Source organism: Halichoerus grypus, chromosome 1 (assembly GCF_964656455.1).
Source record: "Halichoerus grypus chromosome 1, mHalGry1.hap1.1, whole genome shotgun sequence".
NCBI classification, from domain to species: domain Eukaryota; kingdom Metazoa; phylum Chordata; class Mammalia; order Carnivora; family Phocidae; genus Halichoerus; species Halichoerus grypus.
In genome coordinates this window covers 191592057-191619192 of record NC_135712.1, presented here as the reverse complement: position 1 = coordinate 191619192, position 27136 = coordinate 191592057, and the positions used below count along the sequence as shown (strand labels likewise).

The 27136-nt window shown below is 38.2% G+C and overlaps 1 protein-coding gene and 1 long non-coding RNA gene across 2 annotated transcripts; one reads left to right on the top strand and one right to left on the bottom strand.

The window, feature by feature from the left end:
• Window positions 1-7771: 7771 nt before the first annotated feature.
• On the bottom strand, window positions 7772-9967 carry LOC144382464 (uncharacterized). Its single transcript, XR_013449448.1, has 3 exons — window positions 9459-9967; window positions 8625-8703; window positions 7772-8052 (listed from the first exon to the last, which is right to left on the bottom strand). It is a non-coding gene; the product is annotated as an uncharacterized LOC144382464 (long non-coding RNA).
• On the top strand, window positions 9958-16009 carry PDE12 (phosphodiesterase 12). The gene is made up of 3 exons (XM_036097573.2): window positions 9958-11348; window positions 12820-12898; window positions 13394-16009. The coding sequence occupies exons 1-3, from the start codon at window positions 10044-10046 to the stop codon at window positions 13834-13836; spliced, it is 1827 nt and encodes a 608-aa protein (XP_035953466.2). The 5' UTR covers window positions 9958-10043; the 3' UTR covers window positions 13837-16009.
• The last annotated feature ends 11127 nt before the right edge of the window (window positions 16010-27136 follow it).

Sequence of the window (27136 nt, the reverse complement as noted above, 5' to 3'; positions counted from 1 at the left end):
CTTGGTCTCCTGAAGATTAAAATACTTTATACTCTGAGGAGAAAAAGCCCATTAAGCCATTACTGTAAACATTAGCCTCCGTATATTCATAACATATCTTAGCTATCAATTCCAAAACTTCCAGACATTTTGAGATCTTCCTCCCAAGTATGGTATTAGCCTAAAGAATGACAGTTGAGGTAAATGGGCAGGGATTCCCTTATAGCTCTACATCCCACTTGCTATGAAGAAATGAAACCAGTCACTTCCCAGTTAGGGTTTCAGTTTTCCCATAGATGAAATTAAGGAACTGGATTAGATGCTCTCTAAATACTCCTATGGTTCTAAAATTCTGGGTTCAAATTTTCCCCTAAAATGCAAACCACCATCACCACCACCACCACCACCACCACAACAAAATCCAGTTGTTGAGGTATAATTGCTCTCCCAAAAAAAGCTGATGTTTGACATCATTAAAATCTTTAAACACACCAATATTGTATCTTAGTCTTGCTACCATCCTAGGAAGTGATATGATGATCAAGCAAAAATAGGCATACAGTTGCATAGAAAATCTAAAATGTCCTGTAAATGTTGAACAGTTAACTGTGATACCAACTGCACTTGCCGCGGATGCCCACAGAATTTGGAGATTCCTGCCTTGAAAAAGAGAGTATTCTGCTGGCACCCAGTTAGAGATTCCGGCCCTGTGAGAAGGGTGAAGAGAAAACTGAAGGCAAGGAAGTACCTATCTGATTGTTTTTCACTACTTCCCGGCTGCGCAGACGAGAGGGAAACGTTCAGTTAGCTTCTCCTCTGGCGAAAGGAAGAGGGGAGACGAAGAGTGAAACCTCGGGGACCCCACCGCTCCCGATGAGCTGGGCAGTCCGCCTGCCATGTACAAACAAAGTTGTCGCCATGGAAACTGTCGCCGTCGCGGCTGGAGAGACCGGGTAGAAGTTGCCTGGAGAGGCAGTTGCTGAGCTGCGACAGATTGGATTACCTGTCACAGTAATTCATTGCTCAGTTCATTACTAATTGTTTACGAATGGAGAGTTGGAGAATGAGATTTTTTTTTTTTTTTCTTTTTTTACCTAACTGCCTTCCCTTGGAAGGGGTCCAGGGAATCAGGATCTTCAAGCTGTGGAAACCTGCAAGACTGGAAATTTGGATGTGTTGAAAAACAGATTTATGTAAATGCTCTCAGAGGAGGATGAAGTCTTCAAATGTTCCCATAGTGACTTCCCTGTAAATAATCAGCAATATAATTTATCTTGTTTCTATATTGGTATTTGTTTATACAGCACTTTTCCTTCAGGAAATCCTTGGCAAAAAAGGTAAGGTGTGTAAGTTTTTCGAGTATGCTTGGAGATAGAAATGTGAAACTTTGCTATCTGAGGCTGCACACTGGATACTCCATCTGAAGGATGATAGCCTACACAAATATGTGCATCAATAAAACTGGGGGATGAGTAAGTCTGGTGGTGTATTGATGGCACAGTCATTCAACAAATATTTGAGCATATTTGACCTAGAGTGCCAGTCACCATGTATAAAGAATTTTCTGTTAATTAGAGTACAGCCTACACTCCTATGTCTGGCACACAATAGGGCCTCTAAAAACATCATTTGGGTGAGTGCATGAACAAGTTAAGCATCCTCATTGCTTGTAAAAGTAAGCTGTCTTTCTGTAGAAAGAAAATACTGGTATAAGTACATGATGGTTTTTTGGCATTTGCTTAAGCTAAGTTACAAGCTGTGGACTTAAAGGAAGACAGCAGTCTTTAGTGTCATACCCACAACCTCGCCAAGTTATTCAATCAAACACTAATCTGGTGCTGCAATGAAGAGATTTTGCAAATGCAATTCAAATCCCGAGTATATTGATGTTAAACTAGGGAGAGTATGTGGGTGAGGCTGACTCAATCAGTGGAAATCCTTTTAAAGAGAAGGTTTAGCCATGCATTGAATCAGACTCTAAACAGCAGCTAGCTTTATAATTGCTCTCTCCTCTCTGGATCTTCCCTTTCTGACAGCCTACCCTATAGATCTTGGACTTGCTTAACCTGTTCCCACAATTGCATAAGCTAATTCCTTGTAATAAATTCATATGTATATATATATATACACACACATACATACATATGGATAAATATAGGGGACACATATAATCCACTGGTTCTGCTTCCCTCATTAAACCCTGACTAATACAATATATTTTTTTAACAGATTTATGCAGGTGTAATTTACATACTATAAAATTTACCACTCTAAAGTATATAATTCAATGATTTTTTTTTAGTAAATGTAGAGACTTATACAACCATTACCAAGATCCAGATCTAAAACATTTCAATCACTGCAAAAAGTTCCCTTAGGCTCATGTGCAGTGAATCCCCACTCCAGCCTCAGGCAACCACTGATTTGCTTTTGGCCTCTATATGTTTGCAATTTCTGAAAATTTCATATAAATGGAATAAAAAATTATGTAGTCTTTTATGTTTGGCTTCTTCCACTTAATGAAAACATGTTTGGGGTTCACTCGTGTAGTATGTAGCAGAAGTTCATTTTTATTGCTGAATAGTCTTCCATTATATAAATATATCACATTTGGTTTATCCATTCACAAGTTGATGGACATTTGGATTGTTTCCAGTTTGGGGCTATTATGAACAACCCTGACATGAACATTCATGTGCAGATGTTAGGATGAACATACATTTTCATTTCTCATCAGTAGAAACCTAGAGTAGAATTACTGGGTTGAATGGTAAGTCTATGTTTAACCTTTTAAGAAACTGTCAAGCTGTTTCCCAAAGTGACTGAAAGATTTTATATTCCTACCAGCAATGTATAAGGGTTCCAATTTCTCCGTGTCCTTGCCAACACTTGGTATTGTCTATCTTTTTTATTATCATCCATTCTAGTGTGCATATAGTGGTATCTCATTGCATTTTTAATTTGCATTTCCCTGAATACTAATGTTGTTGAAATCTTTTTGTTACAGGATTTTTTTCTCTGCTGGTGCCCACAGTTCTTGGTCACACCACTTTGAAGAATGAAGAGGTAGATGAGATAGAGTCGTGGGCAGCAAAGCAAGGTTTATTGAGTGATGGTAAAGCAAAGGTTATTGAGTGATAGTACAAAGCTCCCAAAGAGAGAAGGAACCCTAGAGGGTTGCCACGGGAGTTTCTCAGTTTAGGGATTTTTAATGGGCTTGTTAGCTGGCTGTTTTAATCTGATTAACCCTCCCTGATCCTGTCATCCAATCAGGTTTTTGTCACCTATCTATCACATAGGAAAGGGTGGAGGGCTCCTTTCAGGGTGGTGTAAAATCCTTTTAAGGGTGATTTCCTCTTGGGAGGGGGGGCCTTGTCCCTGCCTGCCTTCCACCTATCCTTCATCATTTTCATGTGCTCGTTATCCACTAACATATCTTTTTTTGATGAAATATCTATTCAAATCTTTCATCCATTTTTAAATTGGATTATTTAACTTTTTATCAGTTGTAAGAGTTCTTTATATTCTGGATACAAGTCCTTTCAGATAATTTGCAAACATATTCTCTTGGTATACAGCTTATATTTTCATTTTCTTAATGGTGCCTTTTGAAGAGCAAAAGTCTTCATTTTTTTAAAGATTTATTTATTTATTTGGGTGGGGGAAGTGGAGGGAGGGGCAGGGGGGGGGAGAGAGAGAATCTCCAGCAGATTCCATGCTGAGCAAGAAGGCCCAATGTGGGGCTCAATCCCAGGACCCTGGGATCATGACCTAAGCTGAAATCAAGAGTCAGTCGGTCGCTTAACTGACTGAGCCACCCAGTTGCCCCCAAAAGTCTTCAAATTTTATAAAATCAAACTTAAGATACTTTTTTATGGGTCATGCTTTTGAGGCTATTATCTATGAAAGACAGATAAGGTCATGAAGATTTTCTCCTATGTTTTCTTTTAGTTTCTGGTTTTACATTTAGATCTATGGTCTATTTACAGTAAATTTCTATATTTGGTGAGAGGTACAGATCCAAGTTCATTTTTTTTTTTTGTATATACATATATAATTGTTCCAGTATCATGTCTTGAAAAAGTTGTCCTTTCCCCACTGAATTGCCTTGGGATCTTTGTTGAAAATCAATTGACCATAATGTAAGCATTTATTTCTGGACACTCAATCCTGTTCCATTGATCTACATGTTTACCTTTATACCAATACCACACGGTCTTGATTACTGCAGCTTTAGTAAGAATGGTTACAGTTTTAAAATTGAGTAGTGTCAGTCCTCCAACTTTGTTCTTTTTTTTTTTCAAGCCATAAGAGACTTTTTTTTTTTTTTAAGATTTTATTTATTCATCAGAGAGAGAGAGAGCACAAGCAGGGGAAGTGGCAGGCAGAGGGAGAAGCAGGCTCCCTGCTGAGCAAGGAGCCTGATGTGGGGACTCGATCCCAGGACTCTGGGATCATGACCTGAGCCAAAGGCAGATGCTTAACTGACTGAGCCACCCAGGTGCCCCCTCAACCTTGTTCTTTTATAGAAAAGTAGTGATTTTGACTCTTTTAGGTCCTTTGCATTTCCATATAAATTTTAGGATCAATTTGTCAATTTCTACAAAAGTGCCAGCTGGGATTTTTATAAATCTTTCACTTTGAAAGAAAAACAGCTATTTAAACATATAATGTGCAGCTTAAAATCCCCCCTTAAAAGCTCTATTTCTTAGTCTAAAGGTTAGAAATATTATCTATGAGAGCAGAATTTATTTCACAAGGCCTTGATTATTTTTTTTTTATTTTTTTATTGTTATGTTAATCCCCATACATTACATCATTAGTTTTAGATATAGTGTTCCATGATTCATTGTTTGTGCATAACACCCAGTGCTCCATGCAGAACGTGCCCTCCTCAATACCCATCACCAGGCTAACCCATCCTCCCACCTCCCTCCCCTCTAGAACCCTCAGTTTGTTTTTCAGAGTCCATCGTCTCTCATGGTTCTTCTCCCCCTCCGATTTCTCCCTCTTCCACAAGGCCTTGATTATTTAAAAGCACTTATGGATATAACACCAAAATGTGATTCTCTAATACTATACAAAAAGTTTCTTCTACTTATTAAATGTGGAAGATGCTAAGAAAACTTATGAGACTAATTTACTATGCTTTATAATATGCAGTGTTTGTTTCAAAATTAAAAACGGGAGGGCAGGGAAAAGAAATGAGTCCATATGCATAAGAGTTCTTTATGGAGTTAAATTGTGGTAGGTTCTACATAGGTTCTTTGATTTGAATTTCTTATCTTCTAACTAACTTTTTATTGCTATTAAATTAACATTAATTATACCTTATATTAAATGATATAACTATATCATATATTATTTATACCATGCTATATAGTATAAGTATATATAATAATATAACCATTATAAATCCTAATAAATTTTAAAATAAAAGAAACGGCACTGTTGTTGGGAATGTAAACTGGTACAGCTACTACGGAAAACAGTATTGAGATTCCTCAAAAAATTAGAAATAGAACTACCATATGATCCAGCAATTCCACTTCTGAGTATGTATCTAAAGGAAACAGAATCACTATCTGCACCCCCATATTCGCTGTAGCATTATTTACAATAGCCAAGACATGGAAACAACCCACGTGTAAATGTCCATTGAAGGATAAATGAATGAGCAAAATGTGATATAGACAGAGATATAGATATTGGAATATTATTCAGCCATAAGAAAGGAAATCCTGCTATCTGTGACAACATGTATAGACATTGAGGGCATTATGCTAAGTGAAATAAGTCATACAAAGACAAATACTGTATGATCTCACTTATATGTAGAATTAAAAAAAAAAAAAAAACTGAAGAGATTGGTGGTTGCCAGAAGCAGGGGGAGGATGGAGGGCAAGGGAATGAAGGGAATGGGTGAAGATGGTCAAAAAAGGTAAAAACTTGGGCGCCTGGGTGGCCCAGTTGGTTAAGCGACTGCCTTCGGCTCAGGTCATGATCCTGGAGTCCTGGGATCGAGTCCCGCATCGGGCTCCCTGCTCGGCAGGGAGTGTGCTTCTCCCTCTGACCCTCCCCCCTCTCATGTGCTCTCTCTCTCAAATAAATAAAATCTTTAAAAAATAAAAAATAAATAATAAATAAATAAAATAAAATGAAAAAAAAAAAGGTAAAAACTTCCAATTATGAAGTTCTGGGGATATAATGTACATCATGGTGAATATAGTGACCATACAAATTATGTATTTGATGTTGCTAAGAGTGTAGATCTTAAAAGTTCTCAGCACAGAGCAAGACTGTTGAATCTCAGATCTGTACCTCTGAAACAAATAATGCAACATATGTTAAGAAAGAAAAAAAGAAGAAGAAGAATGTAGCAGGAGGGGAAGAATGAAGGGGGGGAAATCGGAGGGGGAGAAGAACCATGAGAGACGATGGACTCTGAAAAACAAACTGAGGGTTCTAGAGGGGAGGGAGGTGGGAGGATGGGTTAGCCTGGTGATGGGTATTGAGGAGGGCACGTTCTGCATGGAGCACTGGGTGTTATGCACAAACAATGAATCATGGAACACTATATCTAAAACTAATGATGTAATGTATGGGGATTAACATAACAATAAAAAAATTAAAAAAAAACAAAAACAAACAAAAACAAACGAACAAAAAAAAAGTTCTCAGCACAGAAAAAAATATAACTATGTGAAATGATGGATGTTAACTAAACTTTTGTGGTAATTATATATATATATATATATATATAATCAATATACCATCATTGTTGTACACATTGGACTACTACAATATTATATGTAAATAATATCTCAATAAAACTAGAAAAAAAATTTTTTTAATGTTAAAGAAACAAAGAGATTGGTCTCTTAAATAAAAAGCAAATGAAAATTACCAAATTTGAATATATAAGGAAGTAGCAGATTACCCTGAATATTACCAGGTACTACCCAAAATTTCTGAGTGCTATCACTCAAAACTACAGTATCATGTTGACCTTAAGTAAAAAAAGGATAAAAGTATATTAGTAATCTATGTTTTGGCTACCAATGTTATTAACCAAGGTGAAGGTAATCACAAGAAACTAGTCTTCATATGCTTATCTTTGCAGATATATATATATAACAAGAAAACTCCATCAACCATAAACTTTGATTAGTGAAAGTTAGCCTGTGTTTCTTGGTATGGACTGAGAACGGAGGAATAAAATGATTTTTTTAAAAGGTTTTATTTATTTATTTGAGAGAGAGAGAATGAGAGCACATGAGAGGGGGGAGGGTCAGAGGGAGAAGCAGACTCCCTGCCGAGCAGGGAGCCCGATGTGGGACTCGATCCCAGGACTCCAGGATCATGACCTGAGCCAAAGGCAGTCGCTTAACCAACTGAGCCACCCAGGCGCCCAGGAAATAAAATGATTTTTATTACCTGCTTCCCCTTTTGGTATCAGGGAAAGTGTAGTGCTGGTTCGGTCTTCCGACTTCAAATTTTAATTATATAATGTATATAATTTATGTATATAATTATGCTATAATTTAGCCTCATAAAAATAGAGCTTCAAACACACCATTTATTATGTATCATTTTCAAATCTGTTGAGTTCAAATCAAATTTTCTATGGGAAGTTGTGACACTTTCATTCACTTTCTCATGAAAGAACTGACAAAAAGACAGTGGAAATGTAGGTGGGGCACAGGAGTGCAAGAGCCCATGGCTCTGGGAGTCCCAAACAAACCAGGTTTGACCACTCACCCCAGACAAACTCCAAAGGCAGAGAGATGAGTGATGGTGAAACAAGAAAGGGATTTATTTCACTGAGGCCAACACCAGTGGCCTCAAAAACGGTCTCCAAAGTGCGGACAACATTCTAGGTTTACGTAAAGCAAATGTAGGACAAAGGTCAGTGGGTACATGCAGGTGGGCAGAAAAGGCCAGGTGGATCATTGTGGGGGGGGGGCGGGTTCTTGCTGCCTCAGGGCAATCCTTATTGCTTGAGGGGGTAGTTTTGGTTCCCATCACAAGGCGCACTGCTTGCAGGGTCTTTTGCCTGTGTAAAGAGATTAGCTGGAAGGAAGAACTTAATTAGAAAGTTTGAGGTCAAAATGGAGGTAGTTGAAGTCCTCTTTCAAAAAGAGGAAGGTAGTGGGGGCGCCTGGGTGGCTCAGTCGTTAAGTGTCTGCCTTTGGCTCAGGTCATGATCCCCAGGGTCCTGGGATCGAGCCCCACATCGGGCTCTCTGCTCAGCGGGAAGCCTGCTTCTCCCTCTCCCTCTCCCACTCCCCCTGCTTGTGTTCCCTCTCGCTGTCTCTCTCTCTGTCAAATAAATAAATAAAATATTAAAAAAAAAAAAAAAGAGGAAGGTAGTGAACCATGGTTATACTATATTCCTATTTGTGTAAATAAGTAGGAGGAATGTATATATTCATAATACATGGTGTGTTTGCATAGGAGTCAGTGGTGGAAAGATTACCTTTTTTCACATGGGTGTGTTTTACTCTTTCAAAAAATTAAAATATATATATATATATATATATATACACACTAAGAGAAGTATGACACTTAAAGGCATCTGTCTCAAAACTAGGATTAAGACTGCTAATTGTTAAACTACATCAGTTTGCTTAAAGGAAACTCACATTTTCCAGTAGGGCTTCTATCTTTCTTTATATAGGCTGATTTAAGACTGAGTTCTGCAAATTTGCATGAAGGAAAGTGCTGTGGATAAGAAAAATGCCATTTCAAAACTCTGATTTGTTAAATGGGGTACTATCAACTAGACTACCAAGACTTACTTACTTTCTTCCTTATGTTAGTCAGTTGATACAAAATAATGACTTTTATACCTATACTGTAGACTCAAAGTGCATATATACTATCAGTACCCGGTCACCTTATTAAATATTTGGTGGGTGGGAGGGGAGCAGGACAGGAATAGAAATTTCAAATAATTACAAAACCCATCCTGCTTTTAGAACACAGTCAAAAGCCTATTTTCTTCATGGTAAGGCAGGGGGTAAGGTATGGCTTATTATTAGATGCCCAGTTAAGTATGCATTCTAGTTGTAGGATAAGGAAAAATGGATACTAATTAGATCATTTGTGGACAGAAGTGACTTCTCAATTTGTTCTTTCAAATTTTCAAGGTTTTTTTTTTTTCAGTTAATCACCGAATATTAATTATATTCAACACAAAATCACTCTTGAAATACTTTCTTCATTTGGTTTTCAGTGAAGGCTACACTTCTCATTTTCTCTTACTGGCTCTTCTGTCTCCTGCCATTCTTTCAGCAATGTCTTTGTGACCTTGAGCAGGTAACTTAATCACTCTGGACCTCGTAACGATAAATGACGTTTTTAGCATAGTCTTCGCTCCCTAAATGGTAATTCTTGTATAACGTTAATTGTTACTAACTACCACAAAGACAGCTCCGTGCGTCTGCGTGCCCGCCCTGAAACAAACCCACCCACACCTCGGAAAGGGCGAGCAGCAATGAGAATGCGGTGGAGGGGAACTGGGCAACGCTTTCCACGCCCGGAGCCAGGCTGGCAATCCTGGTCGAGTTCTCCACGCCCTCGCGCTGCTTAGCCCCCCGGAGCTGGAAGACAAGGCAGGTGGCTAAAATCCACAAAAAGCGCCGGCTTCCGTGAGGGAAGAGGAACCCATGACAACGCCCCAACGACTTCCGGCTTGGCGCACCTTTCCTTCAGCCCTGTAACTGCACTTTCGATAAAAACATGGTGATTAACATAACATAATAAAATAAAATTAAAAAAAAAAATGGAGTCCAATATTTCCCTCAGGCACTTCTATAGTTTCTTTATTTTCCCCTCTTTATGGCTCGATTTGACGATAAAGATTAAGTTGGAGGGATTATTGATAGGCGTGGCTACGGAAAAGGGGAGCATTTAAGCCGGCCTGACGAAAGTGCGGAGCGGAAGTACCTGGTGCCCTCTCCCTCCGGCCGGAAGTTACGGGACTGAATGGATCCCGGAGCCGGCTGCCGCAGCTCCTCAACCTTCCTCTGAGGCTTGGCGGCCGCTGGGCCACCAGGTTCATGTGGAGGCTCCCAGGTTCCCGCGCCGCGCTTCGTGGGGTCCGCACGGCGGTGGAGCGGCACACTCGGGCCGAGGCGGCGACTGAGACAGCGGGCGCCATGGAGCGCGCTGTAGTGCGCTGTGTGCCCTCGGAGCCTAAGCTAAGCCTGTCGTTCGCGCTGGCCGACGGCAGCCACAAGAACATGCAGCGCGACCAAAGCGAGCCGCTGGGTCGGGCCCTCAGCCGGATAGCAACCAATGCCCTCAAAGGTCACGCTAAGGCGGCCGCCGCCAAAAAGAGCAGGAAGAACCGGCCAAATGCAAGTGGCGGCGTGGCCTGTGCGGGGCCTGGGCCCGAGCCGGCTGCGGCCTGCGAGCCCGTGGTGAAGCTGTACTACCGGGAGGAGGCAGTGGCTGAAGACGTGCTCAACGTGGACGCCTGGCAGGACGGCGCGGTGCTGCAGATCGGCGATGTCAAGTACAAGGTGGAGCGCAACCCGCCCGCCTTCACCGAGCTTCAGTTGCCACGCTACATCATGGCCGGTTTCCCGGTGTGCCCCAAGCTCAGCCTCGAATTTGGGGATCCCGCCAGCTCCGTCTTCCGTTGGTACAAGGAAGCCAAACCCGGAGCGGCAGAGCCTGAGGGCGGGGGCCCCTCGTCATTGTCTCGCTCTTCACCCTCTCCCAGTTGGACGGAGACGGGTGTGAACGAGCGCGTCTACACGCCGTCCAATGCCGACATCGGGCTCCGACTCAAGCTTCATTGCACCCCAGGCAATGGGCAGCGCTTCGGGCCCAGCCGGGAGTTGGAAAGTGTGTGTCCCGTGGAGGCTGGGCCTGGCACCTGCACCTTTGACCACCGGCATCTCTACACCAAGAAGGTGACGGACGACTCTCTCATCCGCACGGTCTCTTACAACCTCCTGGCCGACACGTACGCCCAGACTGAGTTTTCGAGGACTGTCCTGTACCCGTACTGTGCCCCTTATGCCCTGGAACTCGACTACCGCCAGAACCTTATCCAGAAGGAGCTCACGGGCTACAACGCTGACCTCATCTGTTTGCAAGAGGTTGATCGCAGCGTGTTTACAGACAGCTTGGTGCCGGCCCTCGAGGCCTTTGGGCTGGAGGGCGTGTTTAGAATCAAGCAGCACGAAGGCCTGGCTACTTTCTACCGAAAGGCCAAATTCACTCTCCTTAGCCAGCATGACATTTCTTTCCACGAAGCCCTGGAGTCCGACCCACTTCACAAAGACCTGCTGGAGAAACTAGTTTTGTACCCGTCTGCGCAGGAGAGGGTGCTCCAGAGATCTTCTGTCCTCCAGGTAAAGTACCTCTGCCATTCTCTTTACATACTCGTCGGTTTTTAGGGCCCTGGAAGACTTTTTCAGATTTTACTGAAGGGTGTTTGCTCTTGTATCTTCAACACAAAGGTTAGCTTTCATTCATTCATTGAGCACATACTTACTGAGCACCTTTAGTGTGCCAGGCACGTTTGAACAAGACAAACGGACTTTCATAGTGCTTACAATCTCATGGGAAAGACACATGCTGAATACAAGAATATAGTAATTAACTAATATTTTCTTACTACTTGCCAAGCACTGTTCTGACACATTAAAGCACTTCAAATTTAATCACTAAATTCTATTCATGAAATTAATATTACAGTGTACGTTAACTAACTGGAATTTAAATAAAAACTCAGAACAAAAAAAGTACTTAATAATTGTGTCTGGCATATTTAATGAAGTATTCTACAAATATTAATATTTTAATTTTGGTCATAGTAATCCTGCTATTTTTACAGATGTTATTCTTCCCATTTTATATATGGGGAAATTGTCAAGTTTACTTATCCAATTTCACACAAGTGTGGAGCCAGTATTCTTCTTGCCCAGTTACTTATATATTACATCATCACTGAGCAGGGTGTTAAGCTGCCTTAGTTTTTTGGGGGTTTTTTTTTGGTTGGAGAGAATTTTTAAAAAATATGTTATTTGTATATTTGTCCAGAGTTTTTAAGTAACTGATTTTGTTCATAGTAAGATTTTGGAGTAGCTACCTTTTTTTTTTTCTTTTTTTTTTTTAAGCACCCAGTGTGTTTCATGCACCTCTGTGTAAGCTCATTTGGTTGAATCCATACAACAGTCCCCCTTGAGGTGGATGATAGTGTCTTTAACCAGTGACCAAGCTGACTTAGGAAAACAGTGTCTCTCTCCAGGTCACACTGCTATAAAATGGTTAAGAGTGGGTATTCCATCTAGGCGGGACTGACTCCAAAGCCTGCCTTTACCCACTTAAAAACACCAACCTTAATGTTGTTCTCTAAAATAATATCCTTTTCTTAACTTCCTGTATGTTGGACTGTTGTTAAAACGTTATGCTGAGGGCGCCTGGGTGGCTCAGTTGGTTAAGCGACTGCCTTCGGCTCAGGTCATGATCCTGGAGTCTCCGGATCGAGTCCCGCATCGGGCTCCCTGCTCGGCAGGGAGTGTGCTTCTCCCTCTGACCCTCCCCCCTCTCATGTGCTCTCTCTCGCTCTCTCATTCTCTCTCTCAAATAAATAAATAAAATCTTTAAAAAAACAAAACAAAACAAAAAAAACGTTATGCTGAATCCTCTTCATGTGTATTGTGAAACTTGTAGCAAAAGTTGAATTTCATAATTGCAATTATACTTTTCAGACAGGGAAGGTTATGAAATGTCAGTTCATCATATAGTCTTGAATTTAAAAAAAGAAAAACATTCAGGAGATTGACAGCAACTGAACTCTTGGCCCTTTGTTTATTTTAGGTTTCTGTTCTTCAGTCTACAAAGGACTCTTCTAAAAGGATATGTGTTGCTAATACCCATCTCTACTGGCATCCAAAAGGTGGGTTTTAGTGGTTTTCACAAGTGATGTAAACATGGTAACTTAAGGTCAGTAAGGCTGTTTTACACACATCTTTTTTATTTCTTTCAGTTTTATTGAGATATAATTTCATAACCGCATCAGGTTTAAAGTGTACAGCACAGTGACTTACATATATTGCAAAATGATTGCCATAATAAGTTTAGTTAACATCCCTCGCCTCAGATCTGCAAAAATGTTTTTCCTTGTGATGAGAACTTTTAGGATCCACTCTTAGCAACTTTTAAATATACCATATATCATTGTTAACTGTGGTCATTATGTTTCTATAGTACTTATGTATCTCATAACTGAAATGTTTCTTTTTTACCTTTGGGCCACCTTCATCCAGTTCCCCTCGTCCAAATATATATTTTGAATGTCACCCAGATACTGTATGTAGTTTGTGGGCTTTTTTTTTTTCTTCTTAAAGGCAACTTTTAAAAGTACTTACATTAATGTTTTTTATATTCACAGGTGGGTACATTCGTCTCATTCAAATGGCAGTAGCCTTGGCTCACATTCGACATGTCTCATGTGACCTGTATGCTGGCATACCAGTTATATTTTGTGGAGACTTTAATAGTACCCCATCAACAGGAATGTATCATTTTGTTGTCAATGGCAGCATCCCAGAGGATCATGAAGACTGGGCTTCCAATGGGGAAGAGGAACGGTGCAACATGTCCCTTACCCATTTCTTCAAACTGAAAAGTGCTTGTGGTGAACCTGCTTACACAAATTACGTTGGTGGCTTTCATGGATGTCTGGATTACATTTTCATTGACTTAAATGCTCTAGAGGTTGAACAGGTGATTCCATTACCTAGTCATGAAGAAGTTACCACCCACCAGGCCTTACCTAGTGTTTCCCATCCCTCTGATCACATAGCACTTGTATGTGATTTAAAATGGAAATAGACTTATGTTTAATGGAATTTAAGTCTGCTTTAGTAGGAAATCTAATATGAATCACAGCTTATGTATAACCTTTAAAAAGGAAAACTAGACAGATACAAAGACGAAATGTTGTTACTCTACTAGTTACGTTCCAGTGTCTTCATTACACAACTGTTCATATTTGCAGTTTCTCCACTTTTCTTTTTTCCTGTGGTTGAAGGAAAAACATATATTTATGACTCCCAGGAAGAACATTGAATTATTATGTACATTTTTATAAGTACCTTTTTTTTTAGCTAGGAATTAAGAATTTTGTAAAAAAAAAAACCATTTGAATGATCCTTTTAATTTTTCTACCATAACACATTTCAGATTGAATTATGTTTATATAATTAGGGAAAAATGCATACAGGTTAAAGTGAGAGGCCTAAGTCTGACACATGAAAGGAGTAACATTAGAGTCTACCTCTACCTCAATTTGGCTAGAATTTAATACAACTTCAGAGCTTTAACAGAAGATTAAAATATGCCATCACCAATTGTTAATTGCTTCTCATCTTTAATTTTTCAGTTAACATAAAGTATTATCATACTTTTGTTTTTAGGATTTTACTTTTTAGTATATGGTTCAAATGGACATTTAAATTCTTATTCTTACTGCAGCTCATTTGAACTTTTAGGATGCAAGCACAATTTAGTGTTCAAAGTGAATAACAACATATTCAACTTGATCCCATTTTCTTGCCCATGAAAAATGTTCATAAATCAATAGAGTATTTGACCATATGATACTACAGAATGCAGCATGATAAATTACTTTATGAGAAACTGCCTACTGATATGGGCTTGACATTTTGGGTGAACCATTGAGCATTTCTTTGCTGGAAGAATTTTTGAAATTGTTGGTTTTTATAAATAGAAAGGGGATTTGTGGGGCTTTTGAGCATTTCTGAAACAAACCGTTCTTTTTATATACTTGAGTATTATAGTTTGAGTTATAGGAAAACATTGTATATATAATTTATATACTGTAAAAAATTTAAATATGAAGCCAAACTTTTTAAAATTAGAAATTACAGTTTTAGTGATTAGTTTCTAGCCTCGAGTGGTAACTGAGCTCTTCTAACTCAGTTACCACCATACCTTATTTGTAATGCTTTAGCTGTTACTTTTTTAATGTTCAGGATAACTATAATATCTCATATTTCTGCATTTAGTTTCTATAGCTTAGATATTAAAAGCCCACTCACTTCAAGAATTCTGATTTTCCACAGTCATGAGAGCTTTTGTCCCAAATTCGTTACTAATCTCTAAACCCAATACCATAAGAACTTTTCTCTTTTGATAAAGTAGGCTGTACTTTCATATTCTGCTCACTAGCCAATGTATTGTTAAGTCTTAGTAAGTTTGAGAATGAGTTTTACTTACAATTCAGTTTGAACCTTGAAGTATTTAAAATACTGGAAGGGGAAAATTAAAGTGGCAGTTTCTGGGGTCTTGATTAGAAAAAGCTATAAAAAGTTGATGCTACCAAATTGTGCCTTCCTAAATAACATTTTTGAGAGCATTTTAACATCAGTTCACATATACATGAATATATTAAAGCCAGAATCTAATTCTGCAAAATATATATTGTTTTCTTCCTTTTTAAAATGTTTTTGGTCTGCTTTCAAACATGTTGACAGGACCCTTAAAATAACGTGAGAGGAAACAAAGTTTCTAAGCAAAAAGCTGAGAAACATTTTGAAAGAAGAAATTGTAACATGACATGCTCACTCATGCACATGAGGAAAACATTCAGATTCTGTATTAACACCATGGCTAGCTAGATTGAACTCTGGTCGGAAGAACTAATCACTTATCAAACATTCCACATCCTGAATCTTTAAATTTGGTATTTACTCAGTGTGTGATCAGATTATATTGGCATTTCAGAATAGTAGAATGTAGAATATTGTGAAGTGCTGTATGCTCTGGTCAAATCTCCAGTATACAGATATATTAGTATGAATGGAGTCCAAGGGTAGGGAACACTAAGAAAATTGTATAAATAGGATACCAAAATTACCTTGTATTCATGAGTTAGAATAAAGTTTTATTCAGAAATGTTTATTTGATTAAAGCCATCTTTGTGATTGAATTTTTCTATTACATTTGGATTTTTTAGTACATTTAATAAAGTATGGAAAGTGTAGCACCTCTTTTTCTATGGTGAACCCATTTTATGATGTCACAAGTTCTTGCCATAGGAATTAGCACTCCAAAATTTTATATTAATTGATTATAAAAGACTAAGAAAATTATAGAACACTGTCCTGTTAAATAAACTCTTGCACAATTGGCCATTGCAGAAATATACACTAGTAGTTTGTAATACATTAGCAAAAAAATCGTTTCTGGCTGTAATGTGATGTTCTTTAAAATTCTGAATACCAAAATCAGTTTTAAATTTCCAAGTATTTCACTGGATGGTGACTTTTCAGAGAGAACTAAGGGCTGATAATCAGAATTTGTCATGGTGGTTTCAGTCTGGAGGTGTATCTATCTTGAGAAACAGTACAAGGGAGAGGGTCCAAAGAACACCATCATCGGAAGATCTTCCTCGTGGAAGTTGATATCATTAGATCTCCTATTCTTCAACTGTACAATAAAGGCAGAGGTCCCCTACAACCTGGTTTGAGGGAAAACTAAAATCCATATTAATGAAAATTAAAGGTCTGCATTACTAGTGTATCATAAAATCCAAATGACAACACAACAGGGAAAATCCTAAAAAGTTATAGCCAACACTAATTCTCTAATCATAATTCAGAAACATTTAAATGTTTTGAAAGTTTAATATTTTACTCTAGTACTAGAAGGAAACACCTAGATTTCATTTAGGGAGAGGAAACAATTTAAGATTTTTAACTGATTTGGGTAATCAAATTCTATGGTCCCATAATGAGAAAATACATGCTTTAGCATGGAAGGTACTAGAGCTGTACTGGGTGATTTTTTAGTACAAACTTGAGAACAATAAGACTATATTTTGAAATGATAATACCAAAGCATTTTTTAATTGAACTGAAATTCACACTTCACTAATAAGATTAACCATTTTAAAATGTACGATTCCACTGCATTTAGTACATTTGTATTCACACTGTTGTGCAACCATTATCCCCAACTAGTTCCAAAACATTTTCATCACTCCAAAAGGAAACACTGACCCATAAAGTCGTGTCACACCATTTCCTTCTCCCCTCCAGACACTGGCAATTACTAATCTGCTTCCTGCCTCAATGGATTTCTCTATTTTGGACATTTCATAGAAATGGAATCATACAATATATGACCTTTTGTGTCTGGCTTTCTTTAATGTTTTTAAAGTTCTTCCATGTTTTATGTATCAGTACTTCATTCCTTTGTATGGCTGAATATATTCTATTGTATGGTTCTACCACATTTTGTTTATCCAAATGGATGTTTGGGTTGTTTCCACATTTTGGCTATTGTGAATAATGTTCCTATGAACATTCACGTATACATTTTTGTTTGAACACCTGTTTTCAATTCCTTTGGTTATATACCTTTTGAGAACCTGCCAAAATGTTTTCCACAGTGGCTACACCATTTTACATTCCCACCAGTGCTGTATGAGAGTTCGTTTCTCCATATCCTCACTAATTTAGGTGTTTTTGATTATAGTCATCCAAGTGGTATGAAGTGCTACCTCTACCAAGGCATGTTTATCTTGTTTAATCTCATTATGTTGTTGCAGTCATGAACTAGATTGTTCCCAATGGATTACCCAACCCCCTCTATTTTTTTCCAGAGAGCTCATCTTCAGCAATTTCTACTTAATCTTACAAGCTTGTGTCAAGTTGCAAAGGTCAGTCTCATTGCTTCTTTGGTAGAGATTTGAGGGAAAAACATTATAAAAAATACAAAAGTCCTGGAGTGTAAATAAATTGAAAAGATTAAGCAGCCTAAAACAAACCAAAAACAAGGTCACTTTAAAAATATGGGTCTACTTCGGTGATTTATTTCAGAGAAGGAACTTGCTTACTAACATCGGTTTTTAAATGGTTTAGCCATGCTCCACTATTACCTAACACTTTTTAAATCCCATTTTAGGTACAGAGCAGCAGATAGCAAGAATGCCTAAATACGAATTCCTGAGAAACTGAGATGGCTGTGGCTGAATATAACTCACCAAGCTATAATGCATAATCATCAAAAAGATAAAACTCTGCTTATTAAGAAACTTAGGTTTTGAAAAGAAAATCTGTAATTCAAGATAAGCTTTAGTAATACATTTTTTTAAAACATCGAGCTAATACATTAAAAAATATGGAGGGGCGCCTGGGTGGCGCAGTCGTTAGGCGTCTGCCTTCAGCTCAGGTCATGATCCCAGAGTCCTGGGATCGAGCCCCATGTCAGGCTCCCTGCTCCTCAGGAAGCCTGCTTCTCCCTCTCCCACTCCCTCTGCTTGTGTTCCCTCTCTCACTATGTCTCTCTCTGTCAAATAAATAAAATCTTTAAAAAAAAAATTATAATATGGAACAAAATTATTTTGCAAGTTGGCCATCTTCATAGTGTATTGAATAATACTGAAGCCAGATGCTAAAATTAACACTTTACATATAAATGATAAAGTAATCTTAAATTCTAGACCTTAAAATACTAAATCTTAGTATTTAGTTAAACTAAATACTAAGTGCAACTGGCTGATACCACCTTCAACATAACTAGCACCTAACAGCTGGATTCATGCTTCTAACAAACTCTCAGCTGTTAAAATCCGTGTTTGTATTGTCAGTGTTAGGTTTTTACTCATAATCTTCAATTTCCTTGAGAAACTTCACTAAAAACTATCATTTATCTCCATCTTCTGTCCATTTTGTGTTGAGTGTACGTCAAAGGGTTTATATAACACAATCCATTTTGCCCAGTAACTCACTTTAATGGTCTTATCCTAGATTGTTGCTGATGTTCATCTTACTACATTTGAAGTATTCCTAGTTTGCATTTTTTGTTTCATCTCATTTATGTTCTTGAAATTGAAAACGGTTCAGTAGGGAATTGGATAGGCTTCATTTGGCGTTCTTATATTGGATGAACAATATACACACTTTTAAAAGAGTATTATATATAATCTTTATTTCCCGTGGAATAGTTTGGAGAAATGGTGTATCCAGGGACAAAAGCATTTAGAAATAAAGCTGATCTTTCTCAAAAAAGTTGGGTTAAGTATAGTATTTTGAATATCTTAAACCAAAGAAAAATATTTCTGCTGAAGCTGTAGAATTTTTAAGTATTCTAAATAATTGAATTATATTACCTCTTTCATGTCCTTTTATTACATATCTAAAAAAATTTGCCTTTTTGCAGCCTGGCTTGTGTCATTTTTCTTCATCCTAAATGAAAGAATCCCACAATGCTTTGGTTCTTCAATCCAAAATTGATCTTTATTTTTTCTGTTTAAGGGTTTCTGTTACTGCATGTGAAATCAATTGTCAAAGACTGGCATCAGAAATAAACTCCATACTCATTACCAATCACTCCATTCCCCCTTCCTCTCAGCTCTTTGAAACCACTTATCTACTTTTTGCCTCTATGGATTTGCCTATTTTGGACATTTCATATGAATGGAATCATATAATTATGTAGCCTTTTCTGACCAGCTCATTTCACTTAGTATGTTTCTATATTGTAGTATGTATCAGTACTTCATTCCTTTATGATAATATTCCATTGTATGGACATACCATATTTTATTTATCCATTTATCAGTTGATAGACATTTGGATTACTTCCAATTTGGCCTCCCTGGATAATGCTGTACATTTGTGTACAAGTTTTTGAGTGTACATGTTTTCATTTCTCTTGGGCATGTATCTAGGAATGGAATTGCTGGATCATATGGAAAATATTTAACCTTTTGAGGAACTGCCAGACTGTTACCCAAAGTAGTTGCACAATTTTGCACTCCCACCAGCAATGTATGTATGGGGATTCCCATTTCTCCACATCCTAACACCTGTTATCTTTTTTATTATAACTATCCTAGTGTGAAGTGGCATCTCATTTTGGTTTTGATTTGCATTTACCTGATGGCTAATGATGTTGAGCATCTTTTTTTACAGATTTTATTTATTTATTTGAGAGAGACAGAGATAGCAAGAGAGAGCACAAGTGGAGAGGAGGGAGAAGCAGACTCCCTGCTGAGAGCAGGGAGCCCGACGAGGGGCTGGATCCCAGGACCCTAGGATTGTGACCTGAGCTAAAGGCAGACGCTTAACCGACTGGGCCACCCAGGCGCCCCTATGTTGAGCATCTTTTTATGTGCTTATTGTCATTTGTATATATTTGGAGCCCATTTAAAAAACTGCATTGCCTTTTTGTTGGGCAACCCTTCCCCCTGCCTGCTTTTAAAAATCATCATTCCTCACCTCTTCAAGGCTAGGCAGGCCCAGTCTGTGCTATATACATCTCTATTACTGGCATGGCACTCAACCCAGCCTAAAAGAAAGAGCCACCGCCACCAACGAATTGGTCAGTTCCTGAAAGCTAACTCCCTGCCTGCAGATGGCAGTGCTAAGCCTCCAAACACCAACTGAATTTAAATAAATTCATTTAAATAAATGCCCAATATAATTGAAAGAATACCATGAGAACAATGCGGAAATACCTGACAAGGTCAAGAAGACACCTGACTCCACTGTCCTTTAAAACACAAAGGACCTCACAAGCGTCTGTGCGTTTTATTTATTTTTTTAAGAGAGGGAGCGGTGGGGGAGGGATAGAGGGAGAGGGAGAATCTTAAGTAGGCTCCATGACCAGCACGGAGCCTGACATGGGACTCAGTCTCACAACCCTCAGATTATGACCTGAGCCAAAATCAAGTAGGATGCTTAACTGACTGAGCCACCCAGGTACCCCTGCCTTAATTATTCTTTACCTGAGTCCAGATTATTACTTTTGCTATTGATTACTCAGAATTTTTGTTGCTAGAATATAGCCACTTAAACTTTTTATGTGGTTTGTGGAAACAGGGATAAAGGGATATTTGTAAGATAGTAAGAAACAAAAGCAGCCAAGTAACCTTCGAGTAGTGGTAACTTCAAGTTAGGCACAATGAATACAATGTCATGACATATATGCTAGAAGAAGAAATTTATCAAGAATATGCTGGGCTTAAACAACTCTTAGGAGTGGGCACCTGGGTGGGTCAGTTGGTTAAGCGGCTGCCTTCGGCTCAGGTCATGATCCTGGAGTCCCGGGATCGAGTCCCGCATCGGGCTCCCTGCTCAGCAGGGAGTCTGCTTCTCCCTCTACCCTCCCCCCTCTCATGTGCTCTTCTCTCAAATAAATAAGTAAAATCTTTAAAAAAAACAAAACAAAACAATTCTCAGGAGTAAATTTTAGAACCAGGTCCTCATCAATTCCATGTTTATATTAATGTTGCCTTTAAAGTAAAAATACCTAGATTGCCTTAATGAGATTACAAATTAAGACTATTATTTCATTCCTACCATTTTTCTAAAAATAATGAAGCTGGTAATATAAATAAATGTCATTTGGGAAGAGTTTTTGGCGCACCAATACTATCCCAGGGATAACACTAACTCTACTGATCCTGGTAGTAGATTATTTCTAGTCACTTTCTCAGAATTCAATCATCTGAATAGGTAATCAGATTCTAGAACTGTTTCATTAATTTTCCCCTATACCAGATCTTCAGATAATATACTTGGCAGATATACCAACCATTTGCTCATTATAACTCAACCTAAGTTCTCACATAAATTCTACCAAAGTTGGTAAATTAGTTAATATTTACATTATTGAAACATACAACAGGCCACCAGGAAGCATAAGCATTTGTTTCTAATGACAAGTCAGAAGTCACTTTCACCTCCATACCAAGAATGAGAACATTCACATTTAAGGAAGTTTGATCCAGGACATCTGGTTTATGGTACAGCATGCATGTAAGAAGCTTGGAAGTTGCCACTATGTCCTAATGAGAAGTCAAAAACTGAACATACTGGAAAATCAACAACTATTCCTAGGTCCATAAATGTCACAGGGCAAACTGATGCCCCCCAAATCACAACCTGTGGGAACAGAAATCTCTGTGCGACCCAGTACCAGGGTAGGGACACTTGAACTGTAATTGAATTGCTAGAGGCTCAGTATGGACAACCCAGTAAAAAGCTCCAACAGCCCCCATATTTTTGTTTTACCTCCTTCTACCAGCTTCTCACAGTGAATATTGGAGAAAAATCCCATGCTTCTAGCAGAGGAAGGGGAAAAGAAACCACTCTGAAATATGCCAGAGCACCGTCTTTAGAAAGGTCTGCTCACGAAAGAGTAACCAGAACCCACCTTACAGAAGGGTTTTATCAGAGCCTAACTGACCGGCAGGCAGCCCACTTTAGCCATCCTATCCCACCAAAGTGGGGAGAAAAAATTAAGAAGCACACGTGAAGTTTACAGTCCAGAGGTCTAAGTCTCACTAAAAGACCAAGACCTAATCGTAAGACTATAAAATGCTTCCCCTATTCCCACACCTTACCATAACATTACTGAAGGCCTATTTGTAACAGTTCCTTTTACCTGTACATCATGTCCACTAAAAAAAAAAAAAAAAAAAAAGACATTACTAAAAGGCAAAAAACAGGGATGTCTGGCTGGCTCAGTCAGTAGAGCATGCAACTCTTGATCCCATGGTCATGAGTTTAAGCCCCATTTTGGGCTTAGAGCCAACTTAATAAACAGATAAATATTTAGATAAATAGACAAATAAAAAATACATACACACATACATGGCAAAAACCAGTTTGATGAAAGAGCAAGCATTAAAACCAGACTCAGATATGGCAGGGATGGAAGAATTATTAGACTGGGAATTTAAAACAACTGTAATATGTTAAGGGCTCTAATGGATAAAGAAGACAATATAAAAGAGCAGATAGGCAATGTTAGCAGAGATGAATTCTAAGAAAATCAAAAGGAAATGCTAGAGATTAAAAAAAATTGTGACAAATGAAGAATGCCTTTGGTGGGCTAATTAATAGACTGGACATGGCTATGGAAAGAATCTCTTGAATGTGAGGATATCACAACAGAAACCTCCAAAACTTAAAAAGCAAAGAAGGAAGGAAAAAAAAAAAAAAGACTGGTGGCGGGAGAGACAAAAACCCAAACAGAAAAACAATATCCAAGAACTGTGGGACAACAACAAAAGGTGTAACATATACATAATGGGAATAACAAAGAAGAGAAACAGAAATATTTGAAACAGTAAGGACTGAGAACTTCCTCAACTTAACGGCGGATACCAAACCACATATCCAGGAAACGCAGATAACACCAAGCAGGATCTGCCCCAAACCCTGTATCTATACCTATCATTTTCAAACTACAGAAAATCAAAGATGAAAAAATCCTAAAAGAGGCCAAAGGAAAAAGAAACACCTTATCTACAGAGGAGCAAAGATAAGAGTTATACCTGAGTTCTCAGAAACTATGTAAGCAAGAAGAGTGGAGTGACGTAAAATGTTGAGAGATAAAAACCCACCAACCTAAAATTCCGCACTCTGAAAAATTATCTTTCAAAAGTGAGGGAGAAATAAACTCTCAAACAAAAATTGAGGGACTTTGTTGCCAGTAGAACTGTCCTTGCAAGAAATAAGTTTTTTAGATAAGAGAAGGAAAATGATACAAGTCAGAAACTTGATTTACATAGAGAAACAGTATCAAAGGAATAAGTGAAGGTATTAAAAGAACTCTTTTCTTATTGATCTAACAGACAAGTTTGTTCAAAAGAACAACAACAACACTGTGTTTGACTATGTATGTTTATTTATATGCTTATATTTAAGTGGAATGAATGAAAGCAATGATATGAGGAACTGGAGGGAAGAATGAAGATTATTTTGTTATTATAAAGTACCCAACACTACCCACAAAGGACATAGTGTTATTTGAAAGTGGACTTGGAATAGTAGTAAATATGTATCACAAACACTAGAGCAAGCGCTAAAAAAAAGTTCGTTTTTTTTAAAGTGTAACTGATATGCTAAGAAAGAGAAAATATAATCATATGTAATGCTCAATTAAAATCCACTGAAAGGCAGAAGAAAGGTGAAAGGCAAAAACAGGAAGGCAAAATTGTAAACAAAGAACAAGGGCAACAATTAGAAAAATTACAAATATGGTAGATATTAATCCAGCTAGGTCAATAGACACTGTAAATGCCAACTGTCTAAATGTACCAATTATCACAGATTGTCAGATGAATCAAAAAACAAGACCCAACTATATGTTGTCTACAAAAAGCCCACTTTAAATGTAAATATAAAGACATACATAGATTATCCCAGCGTCCTGGGATCGAGCCCCGCATCGGGCTCCCTTGCTCAGTGGGGAGCCTGCTTCTCCCTCTGCCTGCCGCTCTCCTGCTTGTGCTCTCTGACAAATAAAAAAATTAAAAAAAAAAAAAAAAAGACATACATAGATTAAAAGTAAAGTTATCAAGAGAATGAGAGAATGAGAAGACAAACCAGAGTGGAAGAAAATACTTGCAAAAGACACATCTGATAAAGGACTATATTCAGAATACACCAAGAACTCTTAAAATCCAATGAGTAAACCCAACCAAAGAAATGGGCCACAGACCTAAACCTCACCTAAGAAGATATACAGATGGCAAATAAGCAAATGAAAAGATATGCCACATCATGTCATCAAGGAAACAAAAATTAAAAGGAGATACCATTACACATCTATGAGAATGGCCCAATCTGGAACACTGACACCAAATGCTGGTCAGGATGGAACTGGAGCAGCGTGAACTCTCATATGTTACTAGTGGGAATGCAAAGTGGTACCGCCACTTTGGAAGACAGTTTGATGGTTTCTTAAAAGACTAAACATACTTGTACATACAATCCGCCAATCCTGCTCCTTGGTATTTACCCAAAGGAGTTAAATACTTATGTCTGTGCAAAAATCTGCACACAGTGTTTGTAGCAGCTTTACTAGTAACTGCCAGAATTTGGGCTCAGCCTACTGACTCTTAGAGCAGATAAATGGATAAGCCATGGTATAGGAACTATCAAGCTTTCATGAAAAGACACGGAAGAAACTTAAATGCATATTAATTGAAAGAAGCCAATCTGAGAAGGCTACATCTTGTATTCCAACCATATAATATTCTGAAAAAGGCAAAACTATAGAGGCTGTGGAAAGATCAGTGGTTGCCAGGGGCTGGGAGTGAGGGAGGGATGAACAGATGGAACACAGAGGATTTCTAAGTGAAAATATTCTATATGCTGTAACGAGGGATACATATTATACATTTGTCCAAACCCAAAAAAAGTACACTACCAAGAGTGAACCCTGATGTAAGCTCGGGTTTGGGGTGATTATGTGTCAATATAGGATCATCAGATGAAACGAATATACCACTCTGATGGGGAATGTTAATAATGAGAGATGCATGCGTGGGGAGGCAGGGGCTATATTCCTTCCTCAATTTTTCTGTAAATCTAAAACTGCTCTAAAACAAAGTCTCAAAAAAAAAAAAAAAAAGAGTAAATGGAGAAAGATACACCATGCTAACACTCATCAAAAGAAAGCAGGAGTAGCTATATTACTTTCAGGTACAGTAGACTTCAAAACAAGGAAAATTATCAGGGATAAAGATAAATGATAAAGGGGTCAGTTCTGCAATTGTTAACATGTATACACCTAAGAGAGTGTCAAACTACAGGAGGTGAAGCAAAAACTGAGAGAATTGCAAGGAGAAATATATGAGTCCAACACCTCTTTGTGACTGACCCAGCAGGCAGAAAACCAGTATGAAAATAGCTGAAACCAACACCAATAATCAACTGGATTTAAATGACGTCTATAGACCACTTCACCCAACAAGAGCAGAATACACATTCTTTTCAAGCTCACATGGAACATCCACCAAGACATTCTTGGCTATAAAATATACCTGAACAAATTTAAAAGAACAGAAATCCTACAGTGTCTACATTCAGACTACAATGGAATTATACAAGAAATAAAAAAAAAAAAAACACAGCTGGAAAATTCCCACTTAACACACTTCTAAATAATGCATGAGTCAAGGGAGAAATCTTAGAGGATTTAAAATACATTTTGAATTACATGAAAATAAAAACTTAGCAGAATTTGTGGGATGTAAAGAAGTGCTTAGAGGAAAACTTACAGCATTTAATTCATACATTAGAAAATACCTAAAATCAATCATTTAAGCTTCCACCTTAGGAACTAGAAAAAAAGGAGCAAATTAAATCAAAAGTAAGAAGAAATAAAAATCAGCAGATATCAATGAAAACAAGAAATCAGTGGAGAGAACCAATTAAACCAAAAGCTGATTCTCTGAAAAGGTAAAATGGATAAGCCTCTAACCAGACTAAGAGAAAAAGGACACAAATTACTAATATCAGAAAAAGGGGACATCACTATAGATCCCATGGACTTTAACATAAAGACTGACCCCAGTGGCGCCTGACTGGCTCAGTAGGTAGAGCATGTGACTCTTGATCTCAGGGTTATGAGTTCAAGCCCCACATTGTGTGTAGAGATTACTTAAAAATAAAATCTTATTATTTTTAAAATATTTTATTTATTTTTGTGGGGGAGGGGGAAGGGCAGAGGAAGAGAGAAATCCAAGCACACTCCACACTGAGCACAGACTCCCACTCGGGGCTCGATTTCATGACCCCGAGATCGTGACCGGAGCTGAAACCAAGAGTCGGATGCTCAACTACGCCACTCAGGCACTCCTAAAAATACGATCTTTTAAAAAAAGAAGTCTGACCCCAATAAATGATCTGAAAGTGATTACTACTACCTGAGATAATTTTGTACATATGCTAAAGAAAACTGCAAGTCTGTGAATGGGACCTGAATACTCTGAAAAATTAAAATAACATTTCACTTGTGTTTTCAATGGTGAATACATAAGGTGAAGGGGGAAATTCATGTCAACAGAAACATGTAACAAAATACCAAGATATTACATCACAGGAAAGCAACTCAATTAAGTCAAAGGACAAGGGTAATATTATGCCCGCACCCCCCCCCCAAAAAAAAGCTTATTGGGCAGATGGATAGAAAAGATAATGGTTCTACCCTCAAGTCCAATGCTGCTGCTCATCAGCCTTTAAGAGAACCACAATTCCTCTTCAGTTTCTCTATTAACATACTTAACAATTATTTGATCTAGGGACCTAATCAACTGCTGTGTAATAGGGGAGGTCACAGACACCTCTTATTGATTGACCAACAC